General features: G+C 41.4%; 1 protein-coding gene across 1 annotated transcript; it reads right to left on the bottom strand.

Moving 5' to 3' along the window:
- Positions 1 to 6,892: 6,892 nt before the first annotated feature.
- Positions 6,893 to 10,866, bottom strand: LOC112256619 (protein L-Myc-1b). Its single transcript, XM_024429978.2, has 3 exons — positions 10,560 to 10,866; positions 8,653 to 9,294; positions 6,893 to 8,195 (listed from the first exon to the last, which is right to left on the bottom strand). Exons 2-3 carry the CDS (start codon positions 9,251 to 9,253, stop codon positions 7,627 to 7,629), a joined length of 1,170 nt encoding a protein of 389 aa, XP_024285746.1. The 5' UTR covers positions 9,254 to 9,294; positions 10,560 to 10,866; the 3' UTR covers positions 6,893 to 7,626.
- Positions 10,867 to 22,086: the final 11,220 nt, after the last annotated feature.

The following is a 22,086-nucleotide window of genomic DNA, read 5'->3' as shown; positions in this document are numbered from 1 at the left end:
ATTTGAGATAATCCATTTAGTATGATATGTTACGTTTCGTATGGTATGATTTAATATGTGATTGTCCATCAACCATTTCAAATTATAATTTGTATTATATTTTACGAATTTGCATTTACAAATTTGTTCCAAATTTGCAAAACATATGATATGCTACGAATTCTAGCTTGGTGGCTAACATTAGCTAGCTAACGTTAGCAAGGCTGGGGGTTAGGGTTAAGTTTAAGAGCTAGGTTAAAGGTTTAAGGTTAGGGTTAGCTAAAAGGGTTAAGGTTAGGGTTAGGGGAAAGGTTAGCTAACATGCTAAGTGGTTGCAAAGTATCTAAAAAAGTAGTAAGTAGTAAAAAATTAGCTCAAATTAAAAAGTTGTCTGTGATGAGATTCAAACTCGCAAACTTTGGGTTGCTAAACGTTTGCGTCATACACCTACCCCTCTACCCTGACCAATCACCCTACTTTCGTTTTTGCCTTAAGTAACCATCTGTCTTATGTAACCATACCAAACGTAACATATCATAATAATTAGATTGTCCCGGATTTATATTTACTATGTGACGTCTAGTCTATGAGACCAGGCTGGGAACATTTACTGTCTTCTTGGTAAGGAATGTCTGTGTAGATTTGGCCTTGCGTTTTAAACTATTGTCCTGCTGACTGAACCAGGTTTTCCTCTAGGAATATGCCTGTGCTTAGCTCCAATACGTTTATTTTTTATCCTGAAAAACTCCCCAGTCCTTAACGATTACAAGTATACCCATAACATGATGCAGCCACCACTATGCTTGAAAATATGGAGAGTGGTACTCAGTAATGTGTTGTATTGGATTTGTCCCAAACATAACACTTTGTATTCAGGACAAAAAGTTAGTTGCTTTGCCATATTTTTTGCAGTATTACTTTAGTGCCTTGTTACAAACAGGATGCACGTTTTTTCAATTAGGTTAGTATTGTGGAGTAATTACAAAGTTGTTGATCCATTCTCATTTTTTCCTTATCACAGCCATTAAACTCTGTAACCATGTGGCTCAGTGTGACTCAGTTGGTAGAGCATGCTGCTTTCAATGCCAGGGTAGTAGGTTTGTCAGTCGCTCTAGATAAGAGCGTCTGCTAAAATGTTTTATGGTCACTATTGGCCTCATGGTGAAGTCCCTGAATGGATTCCTTCCTCTCTGGCAACTGAGTTAGGAAGGACGCCTGTATCTTTGTAGCGACTAGGTGTCTTGAAACACCATCCAAAGTGTAATTATTAACTTCACCATGCTGAAATGGATATTCATTGTCTGCTTTTTTTTAAACCCATCTACCAATAGGTGCCCTTCTATGTGATGCATTGGAAAACCACTCTGGTCTTTGTGCTTGAATCTGTGCTTGAAATTCACTGCTCGACTGAGGGACCTTACAGATAATAGTATGTGTGGGGTACAGAGATGAGGAAGTCATTAAAAAACATGTTAAACATTATTATTGCACACAGAGTGAGTCCATGCTACTTATTATGTTAAGCACATAGTTACTCCTGAACTTATTTAAGCATGCCATAACAAAGGGGTTGAATACTTGACTAAAGACATTTCAGCTTTCATTTTGTATTAATTTATTTTAAAAAATCGAAAAACATAATTCCACTTTGACATTATGGGGTATTGTGTGTAGGCCAGTGACCAAACAAATCTAAATGTAATCTGTTGTAAATTCAGGCTGTAACATAACAAATGTGGGAAAAGTAATGGGGTATGAATATTTTCTGAAGGTACTGTAGGTACAGTTTCAACCAGACTTAAGTCATAAACCTGTGCTATTGTGTGTTTATGGTCGTCTTCCTTTCTGAGTCACTATGTAAACACACTATGTATACCCTGCATAACCAGGCCAGTGAGAAGAATACAGGGGAATATAATGAGTTAACATAGCTGAAATAACATGGCCCGATATCTGTCTGTCTTAAAGTGCAGAGGTATGAGATTCCTCACCATGACAGCTGAAACTTTCATCGACAAAAACGGAGATGCATCAGTTGGGGTGATTAATGGGGACTGATGTAGAGCGGTGCTTGTGGGACAAGGGCGGATCCTGAAGGGGCCGTTATTTCTTTTGACAGAAACATCTGTTGATCTTTAAACCTATTTATGAAAAGCTGAGACTCTCACAAATACACACATGTACCGTGTTTTGTTCTATGACGCTCAAAAGCTACACAAGAGTCGTTAGAACGTAAGGGGTTCCTCTACTTAGAAGTTCCAAGGAAATCCTGGGATACAATGTCTATAAAAACGTAATAAGCCTCCATAATTGGCGAACCTTCTTTTTTTATTGACATTTGTCAATAAAACTCATGAATGCCACTGTGTATTTATTCCTTGTGTCACTATTTCCATTTTGCATTATTTATTTTCTATCTTATCTTTAACTCTGCATTGTTGGAAAAGGACCTGTAAGTAAGCATGTCACTGTTAGTCTACACCTGTTGTCTGCGAAGCATGAAACAAATCAAATGTGATTTGATTTGTTTATGTCAAATTGTTTTGTGTTCTACTTGTAGCCCTGGTTGTCCTGAAAACAACTATCCTTGACGCTAAATATAAGGACTGAACATGCGGATAAATGAATGTCAGATAATTGAAAAGCCGATTTTTGCTGTGGTCTTGGGACTGATACGGTTAAAGCCTAATATGTTACTGAAGTGTGTTGCAATTGTCACACCGGCTTTTCTGGCTCCAGAAGTGCTTTATATTATTTATTATTTGCATTACACACAGAGGGTAGCGTGTAGAACTATATTGTATATCATATAGGATTGTCTACTTCCCCAGAAAGCTATCCTGCAGTGTAGCGTACACACACTAATCTGGCTGTTCTGAGGACGCCGGTGCTACTCTCTCTGAGCTGGGATACTTTTGACCCACTGACAAAATAGCAGACACTCAGAGAAGCTTCATACAGGTGACTCTGTTCTCCAACTGTCTCCAAACTGATCTCAGCCCTGATCCTCCTATTGAGCACAATTAATCAAAATTATCAAATTAACCACAATTATCCAATTAACCACACATAGCCAATTAACCACAGCCAATCAACCATTTAGCATCGCTAAATCAGCCCTCCACTCATAGATTCCCGATTGTATCGTATGTGTGCCGCTTTGCTGAACTCTATTCTTGATTTAAGACAACGTCAGAACAAGGTCCATGCGTTTGTGTACACTGGAATGAATGATTAGATGGTGCTGACTAACAGTGTAGTGGCAGGAGTGGTGAAGGAGAACCAATCTGTAATAGTGACATATGAGGGTCATGTATTTAAGACATAGAGAATTAGTGAATAAAAGTCCTGGGGGGGGCTTGTGGTAATGGATGGAGCAGAATGAGTGGAATCTTCTCAAATACATCCCATTCCTTCCATTCTGGCCATTATTATGAGCCGTCCTCACTTCAGCAGCTTCCTGGGGTGGAAATAGACAATAGAGAGTGTACTGAGGGGAGGACCTATAAATCAGGAAGAAGACAGTTCCCTGTCAGCTAGCCGACCAAATCATAAATTCTCCTTCTGCCCCACCCTGATCAGACATACACACTGGGGTCTGACCACCACTAGAGCTCACATACACACGGGGGTCTGACCTCCACTAGAGCTCACATACACACTGGGGTCTGACCTCCACTAGAGCTCACATACACACGGGGGTCTGACCTCCACTAGAGCTCACATACACACTGGGGTCTGACCTCCACTAGAGCTCACATACACACGGGGGTCTGACCTCCACTAGAGCTCACATACACACTGGGGTCTGATCTCCACTAGAGCTCACATACACACAGATTCAGGATACAGGGGGCCTCCATGACACACACATGATATGCCCAAACAGACATACAGTATCAATGCCTTCACACCAGACACACGCAAGTGAACTGACACACATGCAGTTGGTAATGATAAAAAGAGTTGGGTTGTAATGGGGATGACCGTAGACCACAGATGTGTTAGAATGAAACACATGTGAGTGTTAAGAACCCACACCTCCAGAACATCTGTGTGGAAGAGATCACACATCCAGACATTTCTTAACAGACAGTGTTTCACATGCATTTTCCCTCATTATCGTTACTACTGTCACTGGGAAGTGGAGTGCCATTTGGAAACTGATTTCAGTGACTGTTAATAAAGACAAACACACAGTGGGCTGTGTAGTTTGCATTTTAGTTGCTTGATGCATAACCGCAATTGCATAACCACTAAAGCAACGCACAACTGTGTTGTCAGAAACAACAGTGTGGTTTCTGTAGTAAAATATATTGCTTTCCCATAAAGTTTTGTAAGGATGATATAAGGATGAATGAGAGTATCCAACGTGTATAGACGGCACTGTTTTCACACGCTTGCAGTGCATTTCTCTGGATGCACAGCCGACTGAACAGAAAACACACAGAGCAGGTTGCTCCTATCTGATCCAAGAACATGCGATCTGATCTCAGGATGCCTTGACTTGAGAACTATACACCCACATTACCACACACAACCTGCTGTTGATCACTATCACCGCAGTATCTCATAGTTTACTGTTAAGTAATGACCCTTTCTTATGGTAAAGCACTATAACCTGTACAATCCAAACATGTAAGCCAGTTATTCACACACCACTGGAAGAGACACAATCTACTACTGGCATGGTCACAGATCTGTGTGTGCTTTATTCTGTGTGGCATGACAATTATAGTCAGGGGAGTTGGCTAAAGACTCACAACCATATGAAATAGAGAATTGCAGCAGCTCTATGCAATGCATTTCTAACTGAAATGCTCTCAAACATTCTAACTCGTTGAGCAAGCTTTTAGAGAAAACATCCACAGCTGAATAGGGACAGAGACAGGATGCCCCTAGGGCTCGGATAGGGCTCAGTGAATGCAGGTTAACTACCAACCGTCAACAGTGGGACAAAGGGATGTGAGGTGCGACGGTTAAGGCTGACTGGTCTATCGACTGGTCTATCAACTGATAATCAAATCATCTTAATTCTCTAAATTCAGACATTCACCGAGCTCCTGTTCAGACAGGTTACTGACCTCACCAATGGCAGCCTGGGGTACTTCCTTCTCAACACTATAGGGTCAATTATTGCTTCAGAATTCTTTATGTGGGCCATAGCTATAGGCTAAATCAAGAATCAAAGCAACCCTCACCAGTGCAGAAGACTGTTCCACCTTCTTATGCTAACGAGATCTAGGTGCCAATTGGCCTTGGATGCATAGCTAAGTGCTTCTCAAGCACACGAGAACAGTACCAGCTGTGTAGGATTGCACGCGACAGCTAGCTACACTTTATGGGTGGAAGAACAAAGGACCGGGTGCCAACTGGGTCTTCACAAAACGTACAAAAGATGACGGGCCTTAAAGGTCCACTGCATTTTCATCTCAATATCAAATCATTTCTGGGTAACCATTAAGTACCTTACTGTGATTTGCTGTCAATTAAAATAGCCAAAAATAAAAACCAAAATAGCTTCATAGCAAAGACCAATTTCTCAAGCAAGAATTATGCTAGGATTGTCTGGGAGTGGAAAACTAGATGTTATTGGCACGGAGGTTCGGAACACTCTTTATTATTGGTCAATTAACACATTTTCCACCAGGTGACGTCATCAGGCAGGCCAAAGCTCCATCCCACCAAAACAAGCTGAAATGTCAGGCAGTCTTTTCAAACAGCTCTAACACTAAAGGGGCATTCTCATCATTTTAACAGTATTATTCCAAACTCATAGTGTAGAAATATACACAGTGTACAAAATATTAGGAACACCTTCCTAATATTGAGTTGCACCTCCTTTTGTCCCCAGAAACCTCAATTCGTCAGGGCATGGATCCTACAAAGTGGCGAAAGCGTTCCACAGGGATACTGGCCCATGTTAACGCCAATGCTTCGCACATTCTTAATACACACAGGAAACTATTGCACGTGATAACCCCAGCAGCATTGCAGTTGACATTCAAACCGGTGCACCTGGCACTTACTACCATACCCCGTTCAAAATGCACTTTGTCTTGCCCATTCACCCTCTGAGTGGCGCACACACAATCCATGTCTCAAGACTTAAAAATCCTTCTTTAGCATATCTCCTCCCCTTCATCTACACTGATTGACATGAATTTAACAAGTGACATCAATAAGGGACCATAGATGTCACCTGGATTGTCTGTCATGGAAAGAGGTGTTCCTAATGACTTGTACACTCAGTATGAACACAATGTAGGAGAGCTCCTTTCTTACAGCAGCTTCTCTACTTGACCATTCACAGCACCTCTCCCCTTTGCAGTCAATGTTCAAACCACTCTCCACCGTGCATGCAGGGGAAGCGAGAGCAAGGGCTCAGTCACTACGACTGCTTATAATAGGACGACTGAACCCAGCCCAGAGTAGCAGCTCACACACAGACCCTCTCTCCATACCCCAGGGAATGTTCTAAAGATACCGTGTGTGTGTGTAACCTAGTTGAGAGCACATCAGTTGCCCTGCATGCAGCAGCAACTGCAGAGGGGAGGATCCTCCGAGGTATCACACATTTCAAGGACACATCAATGACACACTCCCTCTAAATCTAGACCAAGCGACGGCATGCTTCAATCTGGCAAGATCATGACAGTTAAGCATGGGACAAACTAAAACAAATACTACCTTCAGGAGTCCATACAACAAGCCTTTTGTAAAATCTTTATGCATTCATGATTTAAGACAGTGTGTCATGCGGTCTCTTTAAAAATCAGTCCAGTCTTGTTTAAAAAGTCATTTTAGCTAGGAAATAACATGCTAGGGAATTTAAGCAGTGTAACTATGCTGTTGAAATAGAATCTGAAAGAACCAAGAAAAGAAGATGAAAAAAATAAGAAAATCACAATTCTTGGAATCTGGTATCAACATTTTATGCATCTGGTCATGTGTACACAAATCAAATTCAACCAAAGAGGAACAAGCAGTAAAAATAGCATCGCAAAGTGACATGTGTAATTATAAAGTATAGCAGTTCTATTTTGTTAAACTGACAAAAGTAGAAGCTCTAAAGCTGGTTTTAGAGAATAGCAATATTCATGTCTCCTTAACAGAGCAATATGCTATTATTTACAGAACAATTTGTACATCAAAATAAGTCACAGTCATGAAAACAAAAAGATTAGTCCCTCCCAGTGTACACATTACAGCGTTTCATCAATAAACTTCAATCCAAGTGTGCATGGACTATTCATCACAGAAATAAACAGACAATGCTATCAAGGAACTTAACTGGCAAACAAGAAGAGACATGACATTTGGAAGTAAGTTTCATTCTGGTTTAATTACAGCATCATCTACCAATATCACCAGGAACCAACACAACATGTTTCTGTCTCATCTAGTCCACTACCACCTTGTCATCACTCAATGTGCAAAGAGAGACAACATAAATAAAAACACAAAGGTCCTTAGCGCCAGCCTCTCCCACCATGGGTTTACAGACTAAGAGATCCACCTAGTTTTAAAAGAAGTCCATAGCAACGTTCAATTTTTAAAAAAGTTTGCTTATAGAGAATAGTCATTGGCTTCTGAGAATGAGGCAGTTTATTTGTTAAGAGTCTGTTACATAGATAGTTTCTATCCTCACGAGCGTTTAAGGTCGGCTAGCCTCCGGAGGAGTTTCTGCTGGCGGGCTTTGAGACGTTTCCTCTCCTGAACTTGGTGCTTCTCTCTGCTGTGCAGCTGGAGAAGGTACTCTGTGGCCTGGGTCAGGATGGCCACCTTAGGGGCCTTGGCCGACTCCACCAGGCCCGGGATCTCATCCCGCAGTGCCAAGAAGCGAGAGCGAAGGTCGTTCCGCCTCTTCCGCTCCAGGAAGTTGTGGTTCTTCCGGCGGTCAGTGTCCTCGGCGTCAGAGCTCTGGGGGCTGTCTGCAGAGGAAGCTGTGGGGGAGATGGTGGTGGGGGAGTCTGGCTGCTGGTAGAGGCTGGAGTCTGGACAGGACTGTTTACTCTGTGGTTCCTCATCATCCTCAGGGTCGCTATCAGGGGAAGGGGCTGCGTAGTTGTGCTGCTGCCGGTGCACAGACATGTGGAAACGCTTTGGGCAGGGGTCAGCTCGGACAGTGATGGACACAGGCTTACGGCTGCCCACCAGTCGGGCTCGGCTCTGCTTGCTCTCCACAGTCACCACGTCAATCACCTCATCGTCGTCTGTTACATCAAAAGAAACAACCACACATTGCACAGAGGAATTTAAGCAATAGGAAATAGTTTCATAAACGGTCTGAAAAATCTACCGATGTACCCCATCTCCCACCCATACCACATTTCAATTGTCATGCAATTCCAGGACAGAAACCCCCCAAATCTGTGTGCAAAGCATGTGTGTGTGTGTGGGGGGGTTAAAACTTGGCCTGCACCTGGGACCAAAGCATTTGCAGCAACCGTTTACAAATATTGACTGTGGAAAAGTGACATTCCTTTGAGAGTGAGAAACAGAGGTAATGGTTTGTGCTCGAGATACAGGCTTAAGTACAGCTGAATACGTTGACTCAGCAAAATTCTACATCCAGCCTAGTGTGAGTTTCCCTGGCTGCCTCCACTTGACGCATTGAGTGGGCAACATCTAGCAGAGGTGAATTGGTTTACTGCATGGTCAGTTTCTTACCAGAGGAATCGGAGCGAGACTCAGAGCCCGATGACACCAGTTTCCTACAGCTGATGGTTGGGAAGGTGAGCACAGCCGCCGGGTCAACGCATTCTGTTGCCACAGTGCTGGGCAGTGGAGAGTCAGGTGGGGTCAGCGGGGTGCACTGCGCTTTGCTGGCACTCATAGTCACATTGTTCTGGGGTGCTGGTGGGGAGAGATGAGCCTGGGCTGCAGCTGACAGGCGCTCACTGACTTTCTCCAAGTGCTGACTGGCCGAGAAACTACTCCACATGCAGTCCTGGATAATAATGGAACTCATGTTCCCAAAAAGCTCCTCGGTGTCAGGTCCCTCGTACTCCTCGTCCTGGCCCAAGACCTTGGACAGCCAGCCGAACTTGTCTCCAGGGGTAAAGTACAAGGTACCACTGCTGATTGTCCTGTTAGGAGACATGGGAGGGGTGGGCAATAGTGCAAACTTTTTCCATATGTCCTCACTAGGTGCGGTTGACTTGTAGAAATCCTCCTCTTTGTCAAGGTCATCTAAGAAATAGTGCTGATAGCAGTCGTACTCCATCTCCCAGCTGTCACAATGCGATGCTCTTGAGTTTATTCCAAACATTGATAATCACCGACTGATCTTTGAGAAAATATTTACACGACCTGAAGAAACAATTCAGAAGTAGTGCATTAGTCCTATTCTTTAGAAAAGTAGTTTAACCCACATCTTAACCTAGATAATCTTTGGATTCACGAGAATCTTTACACAAGGATCATCAATTTCCCTTCAAAGACTGCCTTTAAACATGGCTCTGCAATCATCAATAGGTGCTTAAACATTGCAACAGTGCATTCTAATCCATAGGCATGCAATATTCAGAACCAGTCGATTTCTCCCTGTCAAATAATTTATTTTAAAATGTTTTTAATCGTTAAATGACCTGGTATGACGGATAGGTGAAAAATCTACCGATGTGCCCTTGAGCAAGGCACTTTACCCTAATTGCTACTGTACATAGCTCTGGATAAGAGCATCTGCTAAATGACTATAAAGCTAAATTAACTGTCTACTGTTTACAGATTCCTATGAAATATGACCTGTAATTATGTTAAAAGCAGCTGTTTTGGGTTGTAATGGTGTGGGCGTTTACCAACAACAGAATGGTGTGGGCGTATACAGGTCATAAAATATTCATACTAGTCCTCCTCAATGAGGAAATAGCAAGCATGTTTGAAATGGTCTTTGTGTGGGGTTTTTTCTTCCAATTTATGCTTTGGCCACGAGTATAGAACGGTCAACACTATTTGGATATGTGTTAATAGAATACGAACTGAGATTCACTGAACAGTTACTTTAAAACTGAAAAATGGTGACATGGAGGGGGTGTTATTGTACCTTATTGTAGGCGCAATAAATAATGTGAAACGCTGGGACCCCATCTCCTGTTCTCCCTCACGATTTCACCCATGTTCTAATCTTAGCCTGATGCCGTCTACAAATGGGACTACATTAATAATTTATTTCATCTTGTGGGTGCTTTGCAATGAGACTGTCCAGGCATGGCAAGGTTATTAGCTATGTAGTTTTATGCACCGGTGTAACCTTCGACAATGCAAGCAATTGAGAAAAATATATAATTTTGCTAAATTCCTTACAGGTAATTGCATAATTGGCCATTGCGCATAGACGTCAAATGTTCTGTAGATGCGCTGCCGGGTAACACATTAATTGCTGAAAGCGCCATCTCCGGCAGCCGTGCATTAAGACAAGACAAAGTAGCCTAGGTTACTTCACTAAAGTTGGCTATATTCGCCTTGTGTGGATGTTAAAAGGGAATGGGTAGCAGCCGCTTATTCTTAATTCTTAATAAAGTTCCATTTTCTCTTCATTAGGCTAGGTAGCTAGATTAGTTATCTAAAACACTCACCGGTTTATTTAGGATCCCAATCCACAATTTCCGGCATGGGAGTCGACTTCGTATCAGTTGGTACGCGAGCTAGTAGTTGGAACTCCTCATCAGAGAAAATAAGTAAAACCGTAAAAGAGGTCACCCCCAACGAAAACAAAGTTGAAGTTCGGTATTTCTTTCAGCGGGGTAGTGTAGAAAAAGTGGTGCAATTGATTCCGCCTACAGTCTGGTAAATAGAAGCCACACAGAGCGTTTTTTTTTGCGCCAGTGTGAAGATGATAAAGTAGGGAGTAAATATCTGCAGCGCCTTATCCGAGTAAACCCCGAGGTTCATTAGCATACACGGGCACGCCCAGTTAAAGCTACATGCGAAGCCACTACAATTGATAGGTCTTTTAGAGATGCAAATGCGTATGAATTGCATTTTCTGTGGTTTTGAGTATATGTAACCTCTATTGACGTACCCATAGAACAATTACAGAGTGGATGAGAAGATGCCTGCTTGTCGATCATGTAAATTATATTTAGGCTATACTGTACTGCAATGGTCATTAACTTGCTTTTGAAAAACATAAACCTTTTCTTTGCATCCATAATTTAAGCTTTTGAGTCATTGATGTGTTCTAAATCATATTGCAGAACAGCTTGGTTCAGTCCCAGATGGAGAGTTGAGTGAAGGGTGGCCTGTGTCTTTGCAGGGAATGTCCCTGTGTGCCTCTTGCTTTAGTGATGCATATCATCTCTATGATCAATAACCAATATTGGTTATCCAGAAGTGAGGATGGGCATGTGCTAACCCTGATGCAAAACGTTGGTTACTTGGTCCTGCCATCCACATCCCATCTGCCAGTGTGACCCCAACCATCTACACCCTGCAGAGGCACAGAGAGGTTTCTGGTATAGTATAGAAGTGAAAACCCCACAGTCACTGGAAGTCTTGACTTGAATTATTGATTTAATCTGATGAACAAACTGGTTGAATTTAAAAAATCATTTTCTTAAAAAAAGCATAACCTATCAATATATATATATAGTATGTATAGTATGCCAGACAAAGGGGGTGTTCTGTTGATTGCCCCAAAATGGGTAGAAAAGTGATAAGCAAGATTTTAACGTTGTGTTGATCACTCATTTTGCATTCTAAAAGACAAGTACCAGAGAACATCGGGCAGATCCATCACTTCGCTGAATAGTTATGCAGTATATGCAAGGACAATCCCTCTATTTGCAAAACATTCACACCGTGGAGAATGTAAATGGGGGGGAATTGCAAATTAGTGCAGCTGACATGTCATCTCTTTGTGACTTGAGACTGTTAAAAAGTGGGTCCTTGAGACTAGAGAATGCACAGGAGTTTAGGAATACAAAAGAACCAAACAGAACACAACTAAAAACAAAAGAAAGATACAACGAATGTTTAGAGTGGGGAGCTGAATTGTCTTTGAGTGTAATTAAAGTCCGTTTTCCTCTTTTCACCTTGAATTACTTGTTTTCTGTGTCGAAAGACTCGGCTCGTTTTATTGACACTGGTGTTGGCTCCACCAAGTCCTCACGCATTGGGCAAGTGAGACATATTGTTATGCTTTTATTGTTGATCTCTGGTAATGTGCGACCAACCCCTGGGCGGGTAGATACCAAGCAATCTCTTCCGACTTTCTATGATTTTAAAAACAGAGCAGGTTTTGGCCTCTTGCATGTTAATGTCAGAAGTCTATTTCCAAAAATAAACATGATTAGAATATGGGCCGAAACGACAAATGGAGACGTAATAGTTTTATCAGAAACTTGGCTAAAGAAATCTTTGTCGAATAACTGGATTTCTATTGATGGGTTTTTAGAACGGATCTGATGAGTAAAAGGAGGAGGGGTTGCAATTTATGTGATATCCGAGTGTAACACCTCTGAAATTCTCTCGATTACCAAAGCCAAAAATTTTGAATTGCTTTCGGTTAAAGTGAACGTACATAAGGACTCCCACATCACTGTAGTCAGCTGCTACAGACCGCCCTCGGCTTCCGGAGACGCGCTTAACTCTCTTTATAATGTCCTGCACAAGCTACATGACTCCGAATTCATTATTTTAGGAGATTTTAACTGGGACTTGCTTACATCTGTATTGGACTCTTTTAAAGAACTGTGTGACTCTCTGAATCTCGCTATATTAATTAATGCGCCTACAAGACCGAATCCCAGAGCACCTAACAAATCAACTCTATTGGACATTATTCTAATGAATAGCCCTCACATATACACATCAACTGGGATATTCTGTAATGATGTCAGTGATCACTGTGCTTGTGTTTGAAATACAAAAATGACCAAAGCCAAACCCCCATAATATTGACAAAGTCTGATTCCCGATGTTGACACTGCCTGGGACTATTTTTATATGAAATGTGTGCCGATTTGTGATAAGCATGCCCCTGTGAAGAAATTTAGAATCAGTGGAAGGGACAATCCCTGGTTTCCAGATAACTTGGCAGAATTAATTAGAAAGAGCAATATCTCTTGGGCTCAAGCTAGACATACAAATGCTCCTGTTGACTGGGCCTCCTTCAGAGACCTAAGAAACAAATGCACAGGATTGATCAGGACGTCCAAATCAGATTACTATTTAAATGTAGTCACAGAGAACCGTAGCAACCCTACCAAGTTCTGGAAGCTAATCCAATCAGTGTCAGGTTCTAATGTATCCTCTGGCCTTCCTGACCATTTAATGATGGATTCTAATGAAGTGAAGGATAAAGCAGATATTGTAGGGGTTTTTAACAAGCACTTCATATCTGCTGGTTCAGTTTTTGATAATGGTCGGGCCCAGGCCTCTAATGTAAGCTCTGTTACAGTCAACTATGATATAGGCCCTTATGTGAACCATTTTAACTTTGAGCCTGTTTCTTATGCTGAGGTCTATAAAGCACTAAAGGCTATAGACACTAAAAAGTCTGCAGGTCCAGACAACCTGGACCCTTACCTCTTTAATATAGCAGCTGGTATTATTACTGAACCTGTGGCTCACATTTTCAACTTGAGTCTCTTGACCAATTCCATACCCAGCTATTGGAAATCAGCTTATGTCCTCCCTCCCACTGCTAAAGGGTGGAGATCCCGCAGATGCTAATAACTATCGTCCAAACTCCAAACTCCCTATGCTGGCCAAAGTCTATGAATCCCTATTGAACTCACAGTTTAAAAACTTCTTAATTGAAAAGAACATACTGAGCGGGGTTCAGTCTGGCTTTAGATCGGGGCACAGCACCACAGCTGCAGCCACTGCAGTGGCAAACAACATCATTAATGCACTTGATAAAAAGCAACATTGTGCTGCTCTGTTTATGGATTTGTCAAAGGCCTTTGATTTAGCTAACTATGAATTGTTGCTAGCTAGACTCAGAAACATTGGTCTCAGTGAAGGGGCGGTAAATTGGTTTAGGAACTATCTTTCTGTCAGAACACAATATGTATATACTGACAATCACAAGTATAGCTTTCTTGAGGTTAATGGAGGTGTGCCCCAGGGTTCCATTTTAGCTCCTGTGTTGTTCTCAATTTTTATGAATGATTTGGGAAATGGGATGCAACCAGCAAAGTTACATCTATATGCAGATGATACAGTCAAATATTCATGTGCTCCTCTGGTTCAGGCTGTTGAAGAGCTCAAGACTGCTTTTCAGTCACTGCAGGCCTCCCTTTATGGTCTCAAACTGGTCTTGAATGTACAAAAAACTAAATTCATGACCTTTACCAGAGCTAGAACTCTGCCAGAGAACATTAGCATTGTCACATCTGGTGGCTTATCTATTGAAAAAAAGTGTCATCCTACAAATACCTAGGTATTTGGTTGGATGACAAGTTGTCCTTTAAAGTTCATGTGGATAATCTTGTGACAAAGCTTGAAATTGAAATGGGGTTTTATTTTCATAATAAGGCTTGCTTACAGCTAGAAAGAAGCTTGTTCAGGCCACTTTTCTCTCTGTAATTGATTATGGTGACTTGTTGTATATGCATGCAACCTCCACCATCTTACAGAGACTGGACTCTGTTTATCATGTATTTAACCTTTATTTAACTAGGCAAGTCAGTTAAGAACAAATTATTATTTTCAATGACGGCCTAGGAAAGTGGGTTAACTGCCTGTTCATGGGCAGAACGACAGATTTGTACCTTGTCAGCTCGGGGATTTGAACTTGCAACCTTCCGGTACTAGTCCAACGCTCTAACCACTAGGTTACCCTGCCGCCCTGATGCATCCTTGCACATTATTACAAATGCCAAGTTCCTCACCCACCATTGCACATTGTACCAAATGGTAGGTTGGACCTCACTTTATACGCGCAGAAAGATACATGTGTATGTGTTCATCTACCAAGCCCTTTTGGGTAAACTCCCTCTTTACCTCTGTAGTCTGGTCTCCTTCACAACCAGCAGTTACCATACCGGGTCTGATACGTGGTTGCTACTTAAAGTCCCCAGGACATTCACAGTATTTGGCAAGACTGCCTTCTCTTCTTGTGCACCAGACGCATGGAATAATCTACAATCCATGCTTCATCTAGATATGTTAGTGCCACTGAAGGAATTTAAAATATTGATGGGAGACTCTGTTACAGATGAGTGTAAATGCTTTTTTAAGTCTGGATGATGTTGTTGTATTGTTGTTGTGTGTTTTAATTCTGTAATGTATTGATTGTTGCTGCCTTCTTGGCCAGGTCTCCCTTGAAAAAGAGACTCTGGGTCTCAATGGGCTTTTCCGGGTTAAATAAAGGTTAAATAAAAAATTGAATCTGTTTGGATTTCAGATTGAAATGCTCCTTACCACAGCAAAGAGATGATGGAAAGATGCAATACGTTGCCTCAAGATAACACTTCCGCCATGAATAATTAGGGGTTTTCTCATTTAGAAGTGAATGTTTAACACCTTCTGAAACATAATAATTTTTTGAAGGGATTATAAAGCCTTTTAAATCTTCTGGTAAAATAAGATGCAATGGCAGATGACTACTCTGTGAGCTTCTGTGACTTTGGTAGTAACAGACTGGCCTGGTTCATCTAGCTTACAATGGCACAACTAAAACACAACATTGATGAAGTAGAAAGACAAACCAATTTAATTCCAAACTGTGAGGACGCCAGTCTGGTCTGGAGTGCAGTCAGTGAAGGGGAAATAAATGGTGAGTCGGACTCTAGCCTATCACAGAGTTTGAGGTAAAGGTCGCCAACGTCTGCTGAGGAGACAAGACAAGGGCACCATCATAGAACACTGTCCCCTTCACTCCTCTACTCCTCCACCCCTACTCATCATATTGATCAGAGCTTGGCGTACTCCATCTTCTCCCTAATTTGATTTGAATAATTATATATCATTGTATTAGAGGGAGACCCCCACGGGCCCTGTCCGTATAGGACAAAGTAATGACATTGATTAGTGATGGACATCTGTTGTAACAGACAAGCCTTAGGTCAAACACACTTCTACCATGTGGTGTCACCACCCCAAGCCAGAGGGAACGATGTCCCAGGCGGGATCCTCAGGTCACAACACAGTGTGACTTCTGTCCACTCCTGCTGTCCAAATTAAAACCATGGGACCCTGAGTTTTTTCTATCAGGTCACATGGTCCAGAAAAGTCCTGGCCCTACCTATGATATATTCAGTCTTAGTCAGCTTGTGTCCCTGAATGTATCATAAGAGTTGGGTTGATGAATACGGGCTTGTGAATAAAGATGGGAGTTGATATTTTTGTGTGTGGGTATTTCAACTTGAGTGATATAAAATGCATTGAAATCAGGTATGTATTGAGGTGGCAACGGTAACCAAACAGCTCAGAAGGGACAGTTATGAAATCTACATGTAGAACTGATTGTGTGGACTAGCTCATCTCTTCTGCACTGCAGCCAGGACCTCAGTCTCACACAGACCCCACTCAGACTCATCACACTGTGAATAGAGGACCACCCTCCTCCAATCTGCTACCTCTGGAGAAATTCATCCCAACCACTAAGAACAAAAGCCTTTCGATCAATACAGTTCCAATAGGAGGCTTTACTCCTCCTCTTTCTCCTCTTCTTTCATAAGGAATGAAAACTTTTAGTCTTTCCTCAGCAAGGTTATTGTTGGCGTAACAACGCTTAACAGTACCAATAGCCTCACGGGGGGAGCTCCCCAAGTCAACTCCAATTTCACTGAAGGGTGGCTCCCATTGGCCCGTATTGTCAGAGTAGCATATGTGTGTGAAGCGGAGGAAGACATGGGGAGGGAGTAGTGTAGGGGGTTTGGGAGGGGACTCACTTTTGGAGAGAAGTCAAGCAGGGCACACTTGACACCTACACTCAGCCACCCATAAAAAGATGGAGGGCACAATGACAGAGACATTTGAAGGCACTTCTTGAATTCAGAGCTTCTCAGAACATCCCTGGAAGTGTCCCTTTGTCCAGTACCATTCCATTCCCCACAACCCCTTTAACACCCTAGACCCTGACCCCTGAAGTTCTCCTCCCAATCTTATATATACCATCTAAATAAAGTGAAAGGTGTCTCTGCTTAGAGAAAGCGTTTAAGCAGAGTAAAAATAATGAAACCTCATAGAAAACTACTATTGCTTCCAAGGGAAGTATTGCACCATATTCTGCCAAACCTCAGTACAGTATGATCATGACTAGCATGGTGCAACCATCTCTAGCATGGTATAATAAGGGTATGAATATAATGAATACTAAAATCTTGAGAATTTGATTGGAATCATCAGTTTGGATTGAGAGATATACAACATAGACTTTTATCTTTCTTTCTAAACTGATAACTCTTATCTGATCCTTGAGTTGTGTAAGTAGAGCACTACACTGATTATTCATAGAGTACTGTGCAAAAACACAAACATCAGTTTACATTTCCACTAGCATAAACCACTAGCATAAAAAAAAAGAGCTGAATGCAGTGGTCATTCCAAAGTGTCTATAAAATAGTTAGAAAAGTAATTGAAAAATATTGAGCATTAGAGAGAGGTTTTTAATTGAAGTCTCAGTCAGTCAGAAGTCGTTGTTTTCCAACCTACACCAAGTGATATGGTGCGTGTTTTTACCGTAACACACGTCATAGAAAAGTGTCACAAAGAAAAAGGTAGATGTAAAAAGGAGACTGACAGAGAACGTCAGTATAGATGTCTTCAACCTGGTGTCTCCATTGGCTGAGTTTGACTGACACCTGGTGTTGATTGTTGGTAAACACTTACTCAAGTAGGAAGATAAAAAGATGGGTGGAGCATCCATTCACATAGATTAGTGTACGTTTTTATTTCTCCATTATTTTCTCAGACATCGGTATATTAGATTGTGTGAAGTAAAACTGAAATGACTGTATAACCAACTGTCCAAGAGATGGCGACATTAAGCAATTTTCTTCACTGAGCCTGGGTGTATTAAGAAGTTTATCTCAGTATTGATCAGTCATACTGACACATAAAACACACACAGGCATGCTTCTTTGTGTGTTAGTTCTGTTAGTGTGAGTGTTTGAAAACGTGTCAATGGCGAGACATTTAAGTAATCGATCAAGCAGCTAGAACTTCCTCCCAAAGTTATATCCATGGGTCCATTGTTCCCCAGTCCACACTATGATCTATATATATTTACACACTATGAGGTTATGATTAATACTGTGTAATTGTGATAGTTGTGATAATGATGATAATGCCCTTTTAGTGTTAGAGCCGTTTTAAAAGACCACTTAAAATTTCTGCCTGTTTTGGTGGGATGGAGTTTTTGTCTCCCTAGTGACATCCCAGGCAGTAAATTAGTTAATAAACCAATAAGAAAGAGAGTTCCAAACCTCTCTGCCAACCCCTCCCAACTCAGTCCTCTCCGAGACAGTCCTGGCAAAATTATTGCTTGAGAAATGGCTCTTTGCTTAGAAGCAATTTTTGTTTATTATTGACTGTTGAAAACTATCACAGTAAGGTACAAAATTGTTACCCAGAAATGATTTGATATTGAGATTAAAAAAATGGCTACATTGGCTCTTTAACTTGGTAGGGTACTGCATAGAGGAAAACAGTCATGAGGGCTGACAGGGAGGGGTTTCCTCTCATTAATCTGTACACAATCGCCCCAGGCAATGTTTTTGTCTTAGGCCTATACTATATGTTAATTTGCATTAAAACCGACATACAGGTTAATCAGTAGCTTTGAACTCCGGATGCTACATTCATACAGTGTGTGACGTTGACCTCATTTTCACAAACTAAGTCACAATACTACTTCATATACTGTATTTTTTGCCTTATGTGGACAAACATAATGTTGCTTGTCAACACAAAGCCTATGATTTTGGAGCTCAACTAACACATGCATACATGCTACTTCCCCTTCTTGTGATCATGTTATACTAGGAAACTCAAGCCATATGGAAAATATGCGAGTGAGTGAGTGAGTGAGTGAGTGAGTGAGTGAGTGAGTGAGTGAGTGAGTGAGTGAGTGAGTGAGTGAGTGAGTGAGTGAAAGTGAGTGAGTGAGTGTGTGAAAGTGAGTGAGCATTTTACATTTACTGTACCTTTTGCCTCATTTGTTGATAACAAAATCTGAAAATACTCAGTAACATGATAAAACTATTCCTGCAAGATGTGGGGTATGTGCAACATAAGTCAAAACAATTACAAGGGTTTGAGTGGGAGGACAAACTGGTGTCTCCAAGTGGCCACACACCTCTCTAAAGTGTCCACACTGCACAGTTCCTAAGCAATTTCAATGCACATTTATGACTCAAGAAGATTCTTCAACTATAAGGTACTTAAAAAAAATCTCTCCTAGATGTGCTGTTGAGGAACTAGAGCAAGCACACTTGTATCCCCAACCCTGCAGCTCCGATATCACAAAATTACTGATGTTGTTTACGCAATCCAAAAACGTTCCATCGCAATCTGGGTCATGATTTGAAAGCTTGTTCTATTGCCAACATGACTAACTAAATAATAAAATACGATCTTACAGTGTTAGGCTTTCACAAGGCAATTCAGAGAAAAATATAGTAATTTTGGTGGGCTTAAAGAGTCATGAGCGCATTCAAGATAGGCAGACACAGTTTCTCCAATAGAAATCCCCGATCACACATGTAGGTGATGTCAAGGTGATGTTGGCTAGCTACAGATGTAGGATCTTAATCTTAGCCAGTTTGCTGAAAAAATGATCCTGCAGCAACAGGAAATGTGAAATATTATGTGGTTTATATTTCATTTACTTTTTTGTAGGGGATGATACATTTTTCGTTAGGGCAAATCAAGTCTGACATTTCACAGTGGAAATGACAAACTTTCGAAGCCTTTTTAAAACTCAAATACATTACAAGTTTGCATTTCAAAATTCTGAGCAACAAAAGAGACCAATCCAATTAAGATCCTACATCTGTAAACTCATGCGTAGAAACATCATAAGGTCTAAGGTATTCTGAACAATGTAGTGGAGCGGGTCGAGAGTTTCAAGTTCCTTGGTGTCCACATCAACAACAAACTATCATGGTGCAAACACACCAAGACAGTCGTGAAGAGGGCACGACAACACCTTTTCCTCCTCAGGAGAAAAGATTTGGCATTGATCCCCATATCCTCAAAAAGTTCTACAGCGGCACCATCAAGAGCATCCTGACCGGTTGGATCACCACCTGGTATGACAACTGCTCGGCCTCCGACCGCATGGCGCTATAGAGGGTAGTGCATATGGCCCAGTACATCACTGGGGCCAAGCTTCCTGCCATCCAGGACCTACAGTACTACCCACCACTGCGACCTGTATGTTCTCGTTGGCTGGCCCTCACTTCATATTCGTCGCCAAACCCACTGGCTCCAGGTCATCTATAAGTCTCAGCTAGGTAAAGCCCCGCCTTATCTCAGCTCACTGGTCACCATAGCAGCACCCACACGTAACACGCGCTCCAGCAGGTATATTTCACTGGTCACCTCCTAAGCCAATTCCTCCTTTGTCCGCCTTTTCTTCCAGTTCTCTGCTGCCAATTACTGGAACGAATTGCAAAAATCACTGAAGCTGGAGACTCATATTCTCCCCACTAACTTTAAGCACCAGCTGTCAGAGCAGCTCACAGATCACTGCACCTGTTCCTAAACCATCTGTAAATAGCCCACCCAACTACCTCATCTCCATACTGTTATTTTTTAAATATATATTTGTTGCTCCTTTGCACCCCAGTATCTCTACTTGCACAATCATCTTCTACACATATATCACTCCAGTGTTAATTGCTCAATTGTAATTATTTCGCCACTATGGCCTTTTTTTCCCCCTTTACCTCCCTTATCTTACCTCATTTGCACACACTCTACATATACTTTTTCTATTGTGTTATTGACTGTGTGTTTGTTTATTCCGTGTGTAATTCTGTGTTGTTGTTTGTGTCGCACTGCTTTGCTTTATCTTGGCCAGGTCGCAGTTGTAAATAATAACTTAACTAGCCTACCTGGTTAAATGAAGGTGAAATAAAAATACATAAATGAGTATGAATGCTTTCTGAAGGCGTGTATTCTGCCTAGTGGCACACTGTGTTGAGTTTTGGGGCGTAAGAATAGTTTTTTGACTATTCAGCTAACCATCCTAAAATCTCATTAGAAATTAGGTGTTTTTGGTGTAAAGTTATAGGTCTACTATGCAATGGTATTATATTCAGTTCTGTTATATAAAATGCATATTAATCATTATGTGATCTTGCGAGACATTGATTCAGCGTTGATCTAACTTTACTAAACGAGCACCATTGTGAGAAGTGATCATCTTCTATTTGTAATAAGTAATGAGTATGACTATTAGGCGTAGGCAACAGATCTGGATGAGATGTAATTTTTAAGCGATTGGAGCATCCTTCGTGGTGCTGAAAAGACAGCGCCAGGATCGTGCAATGATATTAAAGAAGTTGAACCAACTTGTGGTGCCGATGGACAGCTCTGCCATTTGGCCAGTTCAGAAACAAACAACAATCATTTGCTGTAGGCCTATAGCCTAATGTAAATACAAATACACATAGCTTAATATCATTGTATTGTTTACGAGGAGATATTTATTGTGAGTAGGCATTTCATTATTTGGTGTATCTTACATGTTATTTTAATAAACTTTTATTTGATTATCTTGAACACATGGCTACAGTATATCCTATAACAGAATAAAAGCAAACAGAGGTGAGCTTATTTGCATAGATTAAACATGCTATCAATTCAATTGACCATGTAGTCAACATAAATCATTTCTAAGTAGAATTGCAGGAAATTTGTTTTAAAACAGCCATAATATCAAGCTTTTTGTGTGTTGTATTCATGCCCTCTTAATAAATTATAACCTAAATGCATTATTACCTCCAACTTGGCCCAATTCACATTTTCAAGTGCCCACCCTAACATACCAAGTGTCTCAACCAGTAGACAATGTAGGCTAAATATCCCAAGCAAGGCTACAGCAACTTCCAGAGAGGGTCAGGCTCCTTGGGCTTTGCGGTGGCCGCTGGTTTTGGTGTTCTCGGCAGAATGGTATTGCAGTTATCAATTGGTCACATACCG

This window comes from Oncorhynchus tshawytscha, linkage group LG08, assembly GCF_018296145.1.
Source record: "Oncorhynchus tshawytscha isolate Ot180627B linkage group LG08, Otsh_v2.0, whole genome shotgun sequence".
NCBI classification, from domain to species: domain Eukaryota; kingdom Metazoa; phylum Chordata; class Actinopteri; order Salmoniformes; family Salmonidae; genus Oncorhynchus; species Oncorhynchus tshawytscha.
This window is presented reverse-complemented; position numbering and strand designations above follow the sequence as displayed.